General features: G+C 47.2%; 9 protein-coding genes across 9 annotated transcripts; 4 read left to right on the top strand and 5 right to left on the bottom strand.

The window, feature by feature from the left end:
• Positions 1-781: 781 nt before the first annotated feature.
• On the top strand, positions 782-3,082 carry TSR1 (Tsr1p; the record flags this gene model as incomplete). Its single annotated transcript, XM_019130667.1, has 1 exon — positions 782-3,082. One exon carries the CDS (start codon positions 782-784, stop codon positions 3,080-3,082), a length of 2,301 nt encoding a protein of 766 aa, XP_018982343.1.
• Positions 3,083-3,566: 484 nt separating this feature from the next.
• BABINDRAFT_173062 (40S ribosomal protein uS14) lies at positions 3,567-3,737 on the bottom strand (the record flags this gene model as incomplete). The annotated part of the gene is made up of 1 exon (XM_019130933.1): positions 3,567-3,737. One exon carries the CDS (start codon positions 3,735-3,737, stop codon positions 3,567-3,569), a length of 171 nt encoding a protein of 56 aa, XP_018982342.1.
• Positions 3,738-4,567: 830 nt separating this feature from the next.
• On the bottom strand, positions 4,568-6,047 carry LAB5 (putative lipoate synthase). Its single transcript, XM_019130178.1, has one exon. It carries the CDS (start codon positions 5,785-5,787, stop codon positions 4,648-4,650), a length of 1,140 nt encoding a protein of 379 aa, XP_018982341.1. The 5' UTR covers positions 5,788-6,047; the 3' UTR covers positions 4,568-4,647.
• A 647-nt stretch (positions 6,048-6,694) lies between these two features.
• BABINDRAFT_163907 (uncharacterized protein) lies at positions 6,695-7,465 on the bottom strand. The gene has a single exon (XM_019130177.1). It carries the CDS (start codon positions 7,155-7,157, stop codon positions 6,942-6,944), a length of 216 nt encoding a protein of 71 aa, XP_018982340.1. The 5' UTR covers positions 7,158-7,465; the 3' UTR covers positions 6,695-6,941.
• A 1,092-nt stretch (positions 7,466-8,557) lies between these two features.
• On the top strand, positions 8,558-10,314 carry ARH2 (NADPH-adrenodoxin reductase; the record flags this gene model as incomplete). Its single annotated transcript, XM_019132515.1, has 1 exon — positions 8,558-10,314. The coding sequence occupies exon 1, from the start codon at positions 8,722-8,724 to the stop codon at positions 10,312-10,314; it is 1,593 nt and encodes a 530-aa protein (XP_018982339.1). The 5' UTR covers positions 8,558-8,721.
• A 189-nt stretch (positions 10,315-10,503) lies between these two features.
• Positions 10,504-12,560, bottom strand: BABINDRAFT_163905 (uncharacterized protein). The gene has a single exon (XM_019130176.1). The coding sequence runs from the start codon at positions 12,445-12,447 to the stop codon at positions 10,573-10,575; it is 1,875 nt and encodes a 624-aa protein (XP_018982338.1). The 5' UTR covers positions 12,448-12,560; the 3' UTR covers positions 10,504-10,572.
• Positions 12,561-12,859: 299 nt separating this feature from the next.
• Positions 12,860-13,336, top strand: BABINDRAFT_163904 (uncharacterized protein). Its single transcript, XM_019130175.1, has one exon. The coding sequence runs from the start codon at positions 13,098-13,100 to the stop codon at positions 13,269-13,271; it is 174 nt and encodes a 57-aa protein (XP_018982337.1). The 5' UTR covers positions 12,860-13,097; the 3' UTR covers positions 13,272-13,336.
• A 636-nt stretch (positions 13,337-13,972) lies between these two features.
• BABINDRAFT_106299 (uncharacterized protein) lies at positions 13,973-14,367 on the top strand. Its single transcript, XM_019126773.1, has one exon. The coding sequence runs from the start codon at positions 14,076-14,078 to the stop codon at positions 14,328-14,330; it is 255 nt and encodes an 84-aa protein (XP_018982336.1). The 5' UTR covers positions 13,973-14,075; the 3' UTR covers positions 14,331-14,367.
• BABINDRAFT_106298 (uncharacterized protein) lies at positions 14,368-14,621 on the bottom strand. Its single transcript, XM_019126772.1, has one exon. The coding sequence runs from the start codon at positions 14,585-14,587 to the stop codon at positions 14,405-14,407; it is 183 nt and encodes a 60-aa protein (XP_018982335.1). The 5' UTR covers positions 14,588-14,621; the 3' UTR covers positions 14,368-14,404.

Here is a 14,621-nt window from a genome sequence, read left to right as displayed (position 1 = left end):
CCTCGAACGGTATAAAAGGGCGCCGATTCCCTCCCTCTAACGAAGCCATCTCAAGACCTTTTTTCTTTTCTTTAATCAAAAAGTACAGGGGGTATTTGCCACGGCGATTTAATGTATATAATCAAGTTATAATCGTTGCCATTTTCTAAAAAGAATATGATCTTTAACCACCCGAGATAGATAAACTTACTCCCGGATAGGAAGTTCGATGTCCGTGTGTCTCTTTATTGAGGCGATGGTCTTGAATGTCGATAGATGGGATACAGCTTATATACTATATAGTTAAATAGCTCAAAACGAAATACAGCAAAGTTCATGTAGATGCATCATCCGTTCAAGGGTTTGTGTTCAACCTACCCTATGGCCAAGAGTGCTGCTAGAGGTAAATAAGTGCCATTTATAACTAATAGCTACATTGCATGGATGGTAATAGTCTCCACCGTCGTGGTATATTTGCGTAGTAGAGTGCCATGCATCGTTACCTTAGAGCTGAGATGTTTTGCCATCTCATTGAACCAGGCCGCTGAATCGATAATTTCTCAGTTACCTTTATTTATCAATTCAGCACCGATAGCTAACCACTTTTCTGGCTATTTGTAAAGATTAGATGGTGGTACTAACGCTAAACGGCGGAACCCCGAACCCTTTCCAGCATATCTCAACCTTTCTACTAGCTGCGGCATCACGTGCGCGATGAGAAAAAAAAATTTTGATAGTGAAAAACTTCGGCTCGCATCTAAACACCTTCGAACACCTCTTTTTGCTCCTACCAACACACACCATGGCCGGCTCACACTCGCACAGATCCTCGCAGACAGGAGGTCATAAGCCGTTCAAGTCTAAGCACGCGTCCAAGGGTGCGTTAAAGGCGCAGAACAAGGGTAAGGTCGACCGCACCAAGGCCAACAACAAACCGATCAAGACCATCACCAAGTTGGAGAGAAAGCATGTGGCAACACAGATCAAGTACAACAAGATCTTGAACTCCACGTTGTCGAGAAAGTTGTTTGAGGGGTCCAACGCAGCGTCCAAGGTGGTTACCGTGATTTCGCTCACCACCGACATCACCGCGGAGATGATTGCGGGCCAGTTGCTCAATTGTGTGAGGGACCCCGAAGAGGATGAGGTTGTGTTTTCCGTGCCTTCGATATCGGATGTAAAGGTTCAGCGGTTCAAGTCCAACTTGAAGATCATCTTGCCGGATCCAACCAACTTTCTCAGCGTGCTTGATTCCGCCAAAGTTTCCGATTTCGTGGTTTTTGGATTCTCTGCGACCGAGGAAATTGATCCAGCTAACGGTGAGCAGATCTTGAGAGCGTTGGAGTCGCAGGGTATTGCTTCGGTCATTGGTGTGATCCCTAACCTCGTCACTGCCTATCCTAAGAAGAACCTTCAGAAGGACATCTACCAGTCGTTGTTTTCTTTCTTTAAGCATTTCTTCCCTAACCAGGATAAGCTCTATGCGTTAGACTCCCCTCAGGACTGTGTCAACTGCACCAGAACTTTGTGCCAGAAGTTCCCAAACAAGATCTCGTGGAGAGACTCCCGTGGGTACATGCTCGCGGAGGCCGTCTACTGGAAGGAGTCTGAAACCCCTGACGAAGGACATTTGGTGATTGAAGGGACCGTCAGAGGGATTGGCTTCAACGCCAACCGCTTGGTGCACATTCCAGGTTTTGGCGACTACCAGCTCCACCAGCTCGAGAAGCTCACAAAGTCTCACGGTGGAATTGCAGCCGCAACCGATGTGTTTTCCCCCACCGAAAACCAGGAGGGCATGGATGAGTTAGCGCCCGAGGAAGTTGACATGGACGAGGAGTGGGAGTCCGAGGATGAGGACAGACGTGGGGTCAGAATGGACAGCCACGTGTATCTCCAAGACACCTACGACCGCTCATTGCCACGGAGAGTGCCTAAGGGTACCTCCGACTACCAAGCCAAGTGGTACCTCGATGACTCCATCAACACGGACGATGAAGAAGAGGAGGAAATGGAGGAGGAGATGGAGGAGGAGATGGAGGAGGAGATGGAGGTGGAGGAGGAGGCGGCGGATTTCGACGATGCAAAGTCCGAGATGTTTGTGGAGTTGTCACCGGAGGAGGAGGAGCGCCAGTTGGCGGAATACAGGGAGCAAATTGACGAGGACCGTGAGTTCCCAGACGAGCTCGAGTTGGACCCTAATGAGTCGGGTATCGAGAGATTGAAGCGCTACAGAGGGGTCAAGTCTTTGGGTAACTGCACCTGGGACTACGAGGAGAACCACGACCCGAACAAGCCAAGCGTGCTCAATCGCTTGTTGGCAATCAATAACTACAAGGCCACCAGAAACAGGGTGCTCAAGGAGGCGATTGTCGAGGCGGAGGTCACCCCGGGGACCAAGTGCCGTATGTACGTGAAGGCCCCACGCTTCTTGCTCGAAAGAATCGCCGATGTCAAGCAGACGGCGTTCATTGTGTATGGGCTCTTGGAGCACGAACACAAGTTGGCGATGGTTAACTTCCACATGAAGCCGTGGGAAGAGGCCACCGAGCCATTGGCTTCCAAGTCCAGTATCATTGTCCAGTACGGGCCAAGACGCCAGGTCATCCAGCCGGTCTTTTCCCAGAATTCGAACAACTCGAACAATGTCACAAAATACGAGAAGTTCTTGCACCCAGAGAACACCACTGGATGTATCGCCACGTGTATCGCCCCAGTGGCGTTCGCATCGTCGGTGCCTGCGATTTTCTTCAAACAGGATGGTGAGACGGGTGCGATCAAGTTGATCGGTTCCGGTACCTTCTTGAACTCCGACAACAAGAGAATCATGGTCAAGCGCGTGGTGTTGACGGGCCACCCGGTCAAGATCCACAAGAGAATGATCACTATCAGATACATGTTCTTCAACTCCGAGGATGTCAACTACTTCAAGGCCATTCCGTTGTTCACCAAGATGGGCCGCACCGGTTTCATCAAAGAGAGCTTGGGGACCCATGGTTACATGAAGGCGACGTTCGACGGTAAGTTGAACCCACAGGACACCATTGGGATGGCCATGTACAAGAGGGTTTGGCCAAAGACTAGTATCATGTGGAGCAGTTAGTCCGAAGTGTATTCAGCATAGTGTATTGTTTAATCAAAGAAAGTAGAAAAAAAAAATGACGGGACGGAGGATTTGTAGCCAACAATGGCGCTGCATGTTGTCTGCAACAAGTATTTTAAAATGATTTCAGAAAAACCACGGGATTGTGGAGATGATGAGAGTTGCCAGTTTCAGAAAAACCACGGGGTTGTGGAAATGATGAGAGTGGTCGGTTCCAGCGGTTACAGGCGTTCAATATTGGAGTTATATAGCCAGCCCCATGGTCACTCATAAAGTGTACATGAACGATAAAAACATCAATGGACTATGTTGATCTGAATGCTACGGTGAGTACATGTAAAAAGAGATTTTATATATTATCAGCAACACAAATTAGGAGAAGTAGAAAATAAATGGAGTGGCAATACACCCCGCAACAAGGCAACCAGCTTTTTAGCACTTTGAATGAAACGAGCAAGCCATCCATCGAGATTCAACAAATCTCTTAACGGAACTTTTGGAAACCAATGTCAGCGGCTCTCTCTCTGAAGCATTGACGACAGATGTTCAAACCGTACTTTCTGATCAAACCAGAGTGGGAAGAACAGACACGACATTGTCTAGAACCTTTACCGTAGTTTCTTGGGTGGGAGTACCAAATAGATTCGTGAGCCATGATGATCTAAAGAGTTAGTAACGTGTTCAAGATAGGGGCAGACCAGAGTTGAAGGCTCAGCAGTTGGAGATAGCCGGGAGGGTGGGGTCTTCCAGAGACCCTCAGCCAGATATCACAATAACACGACCATCGGCTGCTGTCAAAGCTCAGGACAGGTCAAATCAGGCCACCCAGGGATAGAAACGTCAACGTCTCGTGGTGGGCAAGAGGCCAGTTTTTGTCCTCCCTTGTTTGTGGGTTATCGCCCTTGGCCTCTTGGGTTATCTCATGGAACTGATTGGCCTCAACTGCTCTGGATTCCGCTTGTACGTCAGGGCACATACGATTATTTAGTTGATATGGTTTACAAAAGGAAAAAAAAAGGCCTTTCAAAACTCCGTTTTTAACGAGCGCTCTATGTGTATACTATGATTTTGGAAAAAAAACTGAGCGTTCCATACTGCCAGTATGCGTCTCCCTCACAAACTCGCCCATACTAGGGAATGAAAATTTTCGGCCGGCTCGTCATACTAAGCTGGGCGGCAGGCCGCATCGCTCATAACGATTTCCCGATTAGGGATGCTATCTAATTTTACCCGGGAAAAATGACAGATGGTATTGGGTGCCACACGCCTGTGATAATCCGTGCGGCGCGGACGATGGCTCTAGTTTTTGGGATTCTCGCCCCGGCACACGATCGCACCGCGAAAAACTCAAGTATATACAGCTAGCTCCATAGGCAGTCACGAAACACTGGTATTAGCCCTATATTAAATCACGTGCCATGCACGTTAGGGCTTTACTGTCATCTCGCCCGCTCAACCCCACACTACCAGATGTAGCTACGGCTTTGTGTAATTTTGTTTATTTTTCATTTTCGTGGATAATAAATAATTACATGCAATCTATGGAAGTACATCCCCCAGCGTCTCTATTCTGCGTAGATGCCTCGTCTCTTCTTGATGACGTTTTCAATGAACGCCTCCCCAGCCTTGTACGACGATCTCACCAATGGACCAGACGCACAGTACAAGAAGCCCATCTCCAACGCCTTCTCCTTCCAGTAGTCAAACTTGGCAGGGGTAATGTACTCGGCAACCTTCATGTGCCTCTTTGTTGGTCTCATGTATTGACCGAAGGTGACAACGTCACACTTGACCTCTCGCAAGTCTCTCATGGTCTGTAAGATTTCCTCATCGGTCTCACCGAAACCCAACATAATGGAGGTCTTGGTGACCAAGTCGGGCTGCACCTCCTTGGCGGAGTTCAAGACAGCCAAGGACTGTCTGTAGGTGGCTCTTCTATCTCTAACGTGAGGAGTCAATCTCTCCACGGTCTCCATGTTGTGGGCAAACACATCCAACGGCGAGTTGGCCAACACCTGGGCCATCGCCAAGTCACCGCGGAAATCACCCGACAAGCATTCCACCAAGATCTGTGGAGCTTTCTGCTTGATCTTCAACACGGTTTCGGCCAAGTGGTGGGCCCCACCGTCGAGCAAGTCATCTCTGTCCACAGTGGTCAACACGACGTAGCCCAAGCCCCATCTGGAAATTGCTTCGGCGGTGTTTTCGGGCTCCATTGGATCTAACGGAGCAGGGGCTCTGTTGGTCTTGACCGAGCAGAACCTGCAGCCTCTGGTGCAGGTGTCACCCATCAACATGATGGTGGCCGTGGCTTCCGACTTTTTACCGCCCCAGCATTCGCCAATGTTTGGACACTTGGCCTCCTCACACACAGTGGCCAACTTTAACTCTCTGACGTCGTTTTTCAATTTCTGGAAAGACTTGCCCTTTGGGATCGGAACTTTTAACCACGCGGGCAATCTCGCCTCGGGGTCCTTCATGGCGGCAGCGATCGGGTCAACAACCTGATCCGCCGCCTTGCCGTTCACAAAGTCTTCGAACGAAGGACCTTTGTTTAGCTTGTCGGAGAACACCGTGGTTCTTCTTCTTCTGGTCTTTGGGGCAGTCTGTTTGGAGGTTTCCACGGCGATGGTGGATGTGTTCATACAGCGCTGGACGGCTGCGATTCTCGGCAAACCGCGAGCGGCTCTGGCTAACTGGATCATGGTGTGGGGATGATACTGCGGGTATTGTTGAAATAACAAGATGGTGGGGGAGGGGAGATGTGGCGTTTTTATATTTTGACGTATCGGTAAATATCGCTTCCCTGATGGGGTAACGATGCTGCTTGCACTTTAATTTTTCCTGTTTCGCAGGAGAGATGCCCGGTGGGAAATCACGTTTTTGCGAGCGACTTCGGAATTGTACCTCCGTATGGCGAGGGGGATGCAGCCCGAGTCACAGGGCAGGACGACTCGGACGAAACGGCCAGCAGCGGGCTCACGTTCAGCGTGTCCTGCCCACGGATTGGACCGAACTGCTAGTCTGGATTAATACAGGTGCTTTATAGAATTGTAAAGGTTTCTATTGATCAGTCGATCATTGGCTTCTGTCGAGAAATATATGCAACCGTATTGGAGATATAACTAGAAACATGGCATACAAGGAATAATCTTTTACATGTACCCTGGTTGCATCCATTCTAAGATAGGAGTACAAGATGGGAGCACAAGATAAGGAGTACAAGGTAGTCCGTTTTAGATATATAGTTCTTTGCCTTGTTATGCAGAAACGTCGAGCGCGATAGCAGCTTGTATGCTTAAGTCTGCACTGTTATCTGCGAAAGCTGCACAAGCCGGGCACTGCTTTTACATTTCCATGCAGGTGTCAAAATGAATTAAGTTTTGCGATAACTGGCTATACTTTCTAAACCAATCACACTCAAACGCGTATTAAAGTTTACGAGACTACAGGCGTGACAGTTTTGTTTCGAGTCGTCGGCTAAATTAACGTCATTGATTGCCTCTCGGCTACTACGGGTGTTTTGGTTTTACAGACTTGCAAATAAAAATCCAGAAGTGGTTGTTCATTATCGGATGTATTATTTGAACTATAAAGATGTAAAGCAAGAACAGATAGAAAGGGGAAAAACACTATACGGACAGCTTTCAAAGCGGTTCAGCTGCTCTCCCGTCACCCTAGCCATTTGCACCCAATCAAGGAGCCGTTGCCATGGTTGACGAGAAATGAAAGAAAAAAATCAACGCAAACCATCCCCTCCCCCGAACACAAACAAAGCGTGAGTTAAACCGGAATGGGTATAGGGGAATACCGCAATCATTACCTCTGTGGGTAGTAGCTAGATTAGCTAGAAAAGGAGTTACTTGGCATTTGGAACAACTTCGGCTTCTGGGGCAGTAACAGACTCGTCGACTGGGGCAACGGCTTCTTCGGCGGGGGCAGCTTCGTCAGCAGGAGCAGCCTCTTCGACTGGTGTAGTTTCGTCAACCTTCTTGTCGACTGGCTTGGTGGTCTCTTCTGGCTTGTCACGGCCCAAAAGCTTTCTAAGTTGTCTTCTGATGAATTGAATAGGCATTTTAATCGATGTGAGAGTAGCACAGGGTCTGTTAACGTAGGAGAAAGAAAAAGGAGCGTTCAGAGATTAAGCCGGAGGAGGACGGAGCCTCCTATTTATAATAGGCGTTTCTTGCTATGGTCGCAAAACGAGTCCATGTCAGAACCCAAACTCAAAGTGGGTCAAGAAAAGAGGCATGGGAGGCGACGCGCATGAACGTAAGAAGCGTATCACGCAATTTGTGACAGCCAAGTGGTAACACAAACAAGAATATTTTTGCATGCCAATGGAAGATTACGAGAGGTGCATGCCCTACGGGCTTGTCTTTGACACACCCCACTCAAACTGGGGTGTCTGTGGATAACACAGTCTCTGAGGCTTTGGTTGCTACTTGATGTCATCAAAGGAGTGTGGCTTGGTATCTATCCCTAAAGATTTGTTATCGCGGCGTCGAGTTAGCTAAAAATAACATTTAAACTTAAACAAATATGTGTATCACGACCGGTTACGTAGTGAAATTATGCATCCGAGGCCTTAATGAGAGCTGCAGGATGACATGCGGCGCTGCCTTAGCTAGTCTGCACGTATGTGCATTGTTTTGCCCGTCTGGGAGTCTAGAAACGTTAAACTAGAGAGTGGCGCATAATTGACACCTAAATACTGTTGGTGTCCTGTACAGCTGGCTACTTTCTCGGTATGCTGGTCGTTTTAGGGTTCAGCGGCTGGAAAGCGGGTGCGCCTATTCACATGCTGGATCTGAAATCACGCGTCTTTACACAAACACTGTTTCAGGTTCCGTGTTTGAGTTGCTTCGCAAGAAGGAGTTTTACCGTTACATATGTCGTGGCATATGCCATTTTAGTTGGATCCGAGGTGTATGTACCTATACGGGTCTAATTTTACTCTTCAACGCCTGTAATAAGCATCAATAGCTCGAGGGATTGTCGAAAAAAAGGATCTCTACGGGAAAGCTAAACATCCTGTACAAGACCTAGGCCTATGGTTGTCACGGTATCGATATAGCCACGCTTACGTCTTTGGGGGAGATAAGCCACTCGTAGAATTAGCCTTCCCGTCCCGTCCCGTCCCGCACGGCACAAAGGGTCTAGGCTCTAGCCGCTCGTCGCTACACTCTAGACCGAATGGTCTTGGTTGTTATGATTGTAGCTTATTACGGCTCCAAGAGGAAGAAAAGTTACCTGGCCAACCTTGAATCAATCTTTGTATAGCAACAGCCATATGATCTCTAAAAAGTGATACCTTTGCTGGTACGCCTCGACGCCTTCCAATGTCGATACTGTACTCGTGGTTTTTATGCAAGGACGCTTTCATCCGATATCTAACTTTGATGGATCAATCATCTCAACTTCATATTTAATTCATATCTAATTCATATCTAATTCATACCAACTTTTATTCTTCCGTAAAATAGACGTGTTTCCGCCAGTCCCGTGGGGCTCTTCCTAAACTGTCTGCATGCAGGATTGTTGTACTTTTCCCACGTATAACGTGCCCCAGTACTCCAATCCCGGTGCTTCAATTTGATCGTTGATCCATCTGGTAGCTCCTAGAAACCCCCTTCGCTATGATCTCCGCTGGAAGGGTAATCTTTGCCCAAACCACATCTGCAACCACCCTTAGACCGTTGGCCCGCAGATATCTGTCCAATGCGGCAACCTCTCCATACAGAGTCGCCATCGTTGGTTCTGGTCCGTCTGGTTTCTACGTGAGCCACCGCTTGCTAGAAAAGTTCACAAAGGCACTAGCGGATAGCTCTGAAGAAGCCACTCCTACCAAGGACTTACGGATTGACATCTTTGAAAAGCTACCTGTGCCATACGGCCTTTCCCGTTATGGGGTAGCACCTGACCATCCTGAAGTGAAAAACTGCCAGGATACCTTTGACGGGGTCATGCAAAGCCCGCAGGTTCGTTTCTTTGGTAACGTGCAAGTCGCTTCTGCTGGAGGTGCAACAGCTGGTGTGTCTATCGACGCCTTGAGAGACAAGTACCATGCGGTGGTGTTCAGCTACGGGTGTGACGAAGACAACACGCTTGGAATCGACGGGGAAGATCATCCGGGTGTTATTCCAGCTCGCAAGTTTGTGGGGTGGTACAACGGTTTGCCAGAGTTCCGGTCGTTGAATCCGCCACTAGACCAGGTAGAGAATGTGGTTATCGTGGGGAATGGTAATGTGGCGTTAGACGTTGCTAGAATCTTGTTAGCGTCGCCTGAAAAGCACTGGGCCTCCACAGACATCACGAGCGACAGCGTAAAGAAGTTAATTGCTAGCACAGTGAAGAATGTGTCTATTGTGGCTCGCAGAGGGTATTACGAGAGCGCCTTTACGAACAAGGAATTTAGGGAGTTGTTGGACTTGTCCACCGCGTCGAAGCAAACAGAAAGTTTGGTCAAGTTTAACGGCATTGACGAATTTTTGATTGAGAGCATGAAACATTTGATTCCGCAGATGGGTAGAGTTCACAAGAGGAGATTGGACATGTACCGCAAGTACCAGAAGGACCAGGAGGCTTTCAGGGCCAAGAACGGCGAGAGCAGTTTGTCTGCGGCAAAGCAGTGGTCATTGAAATACATGTTGTCGCCATTCAAATTCATCAGCCATCCAACCAACCCTATCTTGTTGCAGTCCACCATTTGCCACCAGAACGTACTTTCGGTGCCTGTTTCGGCTGATGAGCCGGTTCTGGTCAGGAAGACGGAAGAGACCGAGACACTCAAGTCCGAACTTGTCATAACATCCATCGGGTACAAGGGCTCTCCGTTACCGGGTTTTTCGGAGAACAATATCTCTTTTGACGCTCAGCGGGGTGTCATTAGAAACGTAGACGGTAGAGTCCTTGCTGCCAGTGCGAAGGCCAATGCTGGAGAACGATGCATCAAGGGCTTATACACATCCGGGTGGATCAAAAATGGGCCAAAGGGGGTCATCGCCACCACGATGCTTGATGCCTTCCTGGTGGGTGATTTGATCCTCCATGATTTGGCGAACGGAAGGTTAAAAACCCCCAAGGATGAGGCTTTTGGCAGCGAGAACGCCGTTTCAGCCGACGAGTGGTACAAGATTGATGCCGAAGAGAAGAAAAGGGGCGAGGACTGTGGGAAGCCCAGAGAAAAGATCGTCCTCATCGATGAGATGATGCGTGTGGCCAAGAACTAGTCCCTGGGACATTGTACATAGCGCGAGCTTTCCTCAATAGGTGGAACTCGATTAGAATAAATAAAACTCTGAAATACTAATGTTTAAAAGTCGGAAAAAAAACAAAATGTTAGTACGCGTAGAGATTGGTTTATGGAGCATGACACCTATGGATATACTAATATAGCATGAAATTGCATATAGTTCAATGGCTAATATAGGTAATTTATTACCTTAAATATAAACTGGTAAATAAAATATATCGCAATACTCAGGGATTTAAGACCAAACTTGTAATTCCTCAAAGTAATCCACACGATGTTGGGAGGCACCCAAATGAAAGGCAACGGAATACCTTACAGTATCCACCATACTATCATGACCACACGCAACCACTGCCACGCTTCCCTCAGCGTTAGTGATTTCTTCCTGAATTAAACAATCAATGTCAGGACGCCCCTCCTCAAAGACCACATGGGATAGGCAAGCTTTCAAGCTAGCCAACACTTTGGTGGGAAGATTTTCATCATTTCCGTCATAGTCCAACTCACGATTCTTTTCCGACGACAAAAGACTGGAATGAAGCGTTACCGTGTCAATGTTATAATCCAACGTGTCCTTCGGCTTCGTCACATATACTGTGACATTCACCCTGGTATCTTTCAATGCTTTGAGCTCTTCCAACATCCACGAGACAGATCTCCAGTTGCGGATGACCCACACCAACTTCACAGAGTGGTGACCACCGGCTCTGCTCAACCGCATAGCATGGTCGTACAACCCTGGAATACCATTTCCAGAGGCAAGCAACAAGGTTTCACTGTACTGGGACACGGGAGAGCTAAACCCATAAGGCCCTTCCACAACAACCTTGATAATATCCGTATGTCCAGGCAAAGAAGCCACCTGCTTGTACAAGCCGTGGGTGGCACCACCTTTGATCTTAATGGCAAAGCTGATTTCAGTATCGCTCTCACTGATAGTGGAGAAAGGATGGGACTGCCAGAAGCATGATGGTTTCAAGAAAGAAACAAAAGAGTACTGGCCGGGTTTGGCTTTCCAGTAGCGAGGCTTTGGGACGGTCACCTTTAGCGTTTCCTCCGCCTTTATCGTGACAGTTGCTTCCTGGATACCAAAAGAGAACATGCGAACCAACCTGATGACTCTATCGAGGCACCAAATGGCGATAACGGCCCATGTAAAACCGTTAAACCCCCACGGCTTTGCGTGAAAATGTACGCCAAGCAACACAACTACCGCGAGGGTAATGTGAATGAGCAAAAACGTTTCATAGGATCTTCTTCTCAAGAACAAGACTGATTGGAATGCCAACAACCCAATCACGACAACCGACACGATACCCCACCTCACGTGCGCCGCCAGCAACGCTTCCATATACGCAGCGACAGAGTTGCTTTTGAGCGTGATAGTCATAGATGCTCCATGGGCCATGGTCAAAAGGAGGAAGATCCGGGCCAAATGTCTGTGATACATGTTAAAAACAGAGTAGTTCCACCGCGTTATGAACAGTAAAACGTTATTTCTCCCCGCGAAAATAATGGCCAAGGGGTAGATGAAGAGTGCGATGGTTCCGATTCGGTTAGCTACATGTCTACCAATCTCCACCCTGGCGTTTGGAAAAATGGGATTGTTCTCAACAGGGGGGGTATATCCAATGGCACAGGCCAAAACGAGGTACACATAGGAGAGCAAGACCACGAACGACTCCAATCTTGTGGGGATCAATCCCATCGGATACCCCCAAAGTCTCAAAGGAACATTTCTATCCTTCTTGAAAGCCGCAGTCAAGGAAACGTGGCGTCGGAAAAAAATAGATATAGAACCGGTGAACCAGTTTGGTATGGCAGGAAATAAGCGCATGGTCCAGTTAAAAATACCAGAAAGTAACATAATGCATCCGAAGAACCCAACAAAGCCAGCTCCCAACGAGACCGCCAAAGTGTTGTTGTTGTAGAGGTTGCGATAAGATTGGTAGCTCGTACCAACAGTGCTTTCGTTAACAGTAACGGGAAGGTATGAAAGAGCTCCGACCTGAGTGGAAATGGGGGTTATAGCATAACTGGAAGCATTGTGGTAAGCCGCATCGAGAGTACCTGGACCATAGGAGCATGTGCTCTCGAGAAGAGTGGCCATTTTTGCAGTGTAGTAGTTCATCTCATGTAAGCAAATCAATAGCGACCCCAAGTTCGGGGCATTTCGGCAATAGCAGGGTGAAATACCCTTGACGGTCGATGGTTCACCGCAAAAGATGGCTACGGTATCAATAGTACTCGAACACGCGATAAGGGCCAAGTCTTCAGGGGAATACCTTTTGTACAGCTCTACTCTATTAATGAGGCAGAAAGCAACTGCAAGAGTAAAAAGAGAGGAGGCTGGAATCCGGTGAATCATAGTATATTGAGGGTTGAGTGAAAATTTAAGTAATGAAATGTTGAGAGTATGGAAAGAGGAGAGGATTGGCTATTCTTATATAGTTTTGCGAGTCATTATTTCCCTTCTCATGAAATTCGGCGAAACCATTATTTACCAAATATTAACCAGCATGGCCTACTGCCTTCCACTTTGTCTCGCTGTGTTACACCCCGATGTAATCAGAAGGAAATTTATTGGGTACAAATGGAGGTTACAATAGAGTAGACATTATGCAGGTACATGCATACGAAGTCTCTACTGCGTTATCGAAGGGATCCACAAAGCCTAGATCCTGATTACACTTGTAAATCAAAGGTGCAACATGCTGATAAATTCAATGCCAAGAGATTAATCATGATCTATAATAGTAAATGTATCAAATATCCCAACCCGCAAATGTCTTGGAAGAACCACAGTGGTTGGGAATAATTGCCCAGATATTTAAAGCAGCCAATGACGCCACGATGCCTGCCGGCAGATTGCTTTTGGGCGTAAATCCCACCCTAACACTTTGGATACAGGGACAGAGCGTGGCGTTTCCTTGACACAAGTATGAGGATATCGAGGACTTTCCGGTTACTGGACCATGCCATACGGGGCTGTGTCAGCTACATATCTAGGCGCCTATCGATAGCCCAGTTAGCATTTCACCACCCATATTTTATATAGTATTACAATACAGGCCCGTATAACCCAGTTTAAACACCGCGGAAACTTGTTTAAACCATAAGGCATAGCCCCTTGGATCTTGAACTTTAATGTTCCCCGCCGGGCTTCGTTACCACGAGAGGCAAGCGTGAATTTCACCAACCTCCAGGGCGGCGTATGCAACGGAATGTGACTTAGTTAGGGGTTAACCTTCCAGAATGTCAATCGATGACTAAAAAACTACAATAAAACAACAATGTACTACAAATACTCTACGCCTCTACCTCGGCTGTAGCACAGTTATATCTAAACCCAAGACCTCGTCTTGAATGCTGGAATGTACAGGAAGTTTTACGAGTCTTCCTTAGGTATCGCGGTAGCTAAGCATATTGGGATAGACTCCTGCATTGAGCCATCGCATGACTTATGTAATATTATTAAGCAGAGTGTTAGTAAGGGATCCACAGATGACGATGCTATGGTTTTAGCCCTTTGATTTTACACCACGTTTTATTGAGAGATACGAACAGGTGTACAAAAGACACCTTGCTTTTGACCGCTAGCCGGTATCGAATTCGATATCGAATTGGGGCTCTCTTGTGTCTGAGCTCTTTCGTGACTTTGTGTGGCACACCAGAAATATGGGATATTCGCTGAATATGAAATTCATGGTTCAGTCATACATGTACACAATATAGGACATGCCAAGCCCCCCAAGGCGAGAAGGGATTAAATATGACGCAATCTGTATTGACGGGCTAACTATTTATACCGCGAAATTTTTAAAGTTTGGAGCGAGTGGAGTTTTCATAAATCGATGTCCAAGCCAGCCTACCAGAAAATCTCACTTAGCTGTAGTGTGTGAAGTAAAAAAATTTAGTAAAAAATCAAGTATATTTAGCTCTAGGGTTATAGTTTATGATAAACATGATGCGTTTATTTTCCTACGTGACTGAATCCGCGAGGGTATTGGCACAATGGTTAATAGTGCAACCAAAAAAAGTAGACTAACGGCGGCGCAGTACCAGTCTTACAGTTCGTCTCCAACCAGAATGGTTCCATATGTACCCCTAAGATGCAAAATTTTAGAGGGCAAAGTAGAAACCCTGTATACTTTACTATAGGAAAAATGTATTTGCTTACGCCCAAACCTGCAACTCCTCGAAGTAATCAACACGATGGGTGGTTGCATCCAAGTTGTGCACAACGGCATAACGGACCGAATCAACCATGCTATCGTGTCCACA

The sequence above is a fragment of the Babjeviella inositovora genome (assembly GCF_001661335.1).
Source record: "Babjeviella inositovora NRRL Y-12698 unplaced genomic scaffold BABINscaffold_19, whole genome shotgun sequence".
In the NCBI taxonomy this organism is placed as follows: domain Eukaryota; kingdom Fungi; phylum Ascomycota; class Pichiomycetes; order Serinales; genus Babjeviella; species Babjeviella inositovora.
Note: the sequence above shows the minus strand (reverse complement) of the source record. Positions and strands in the feature narration are given on the sequence as shown.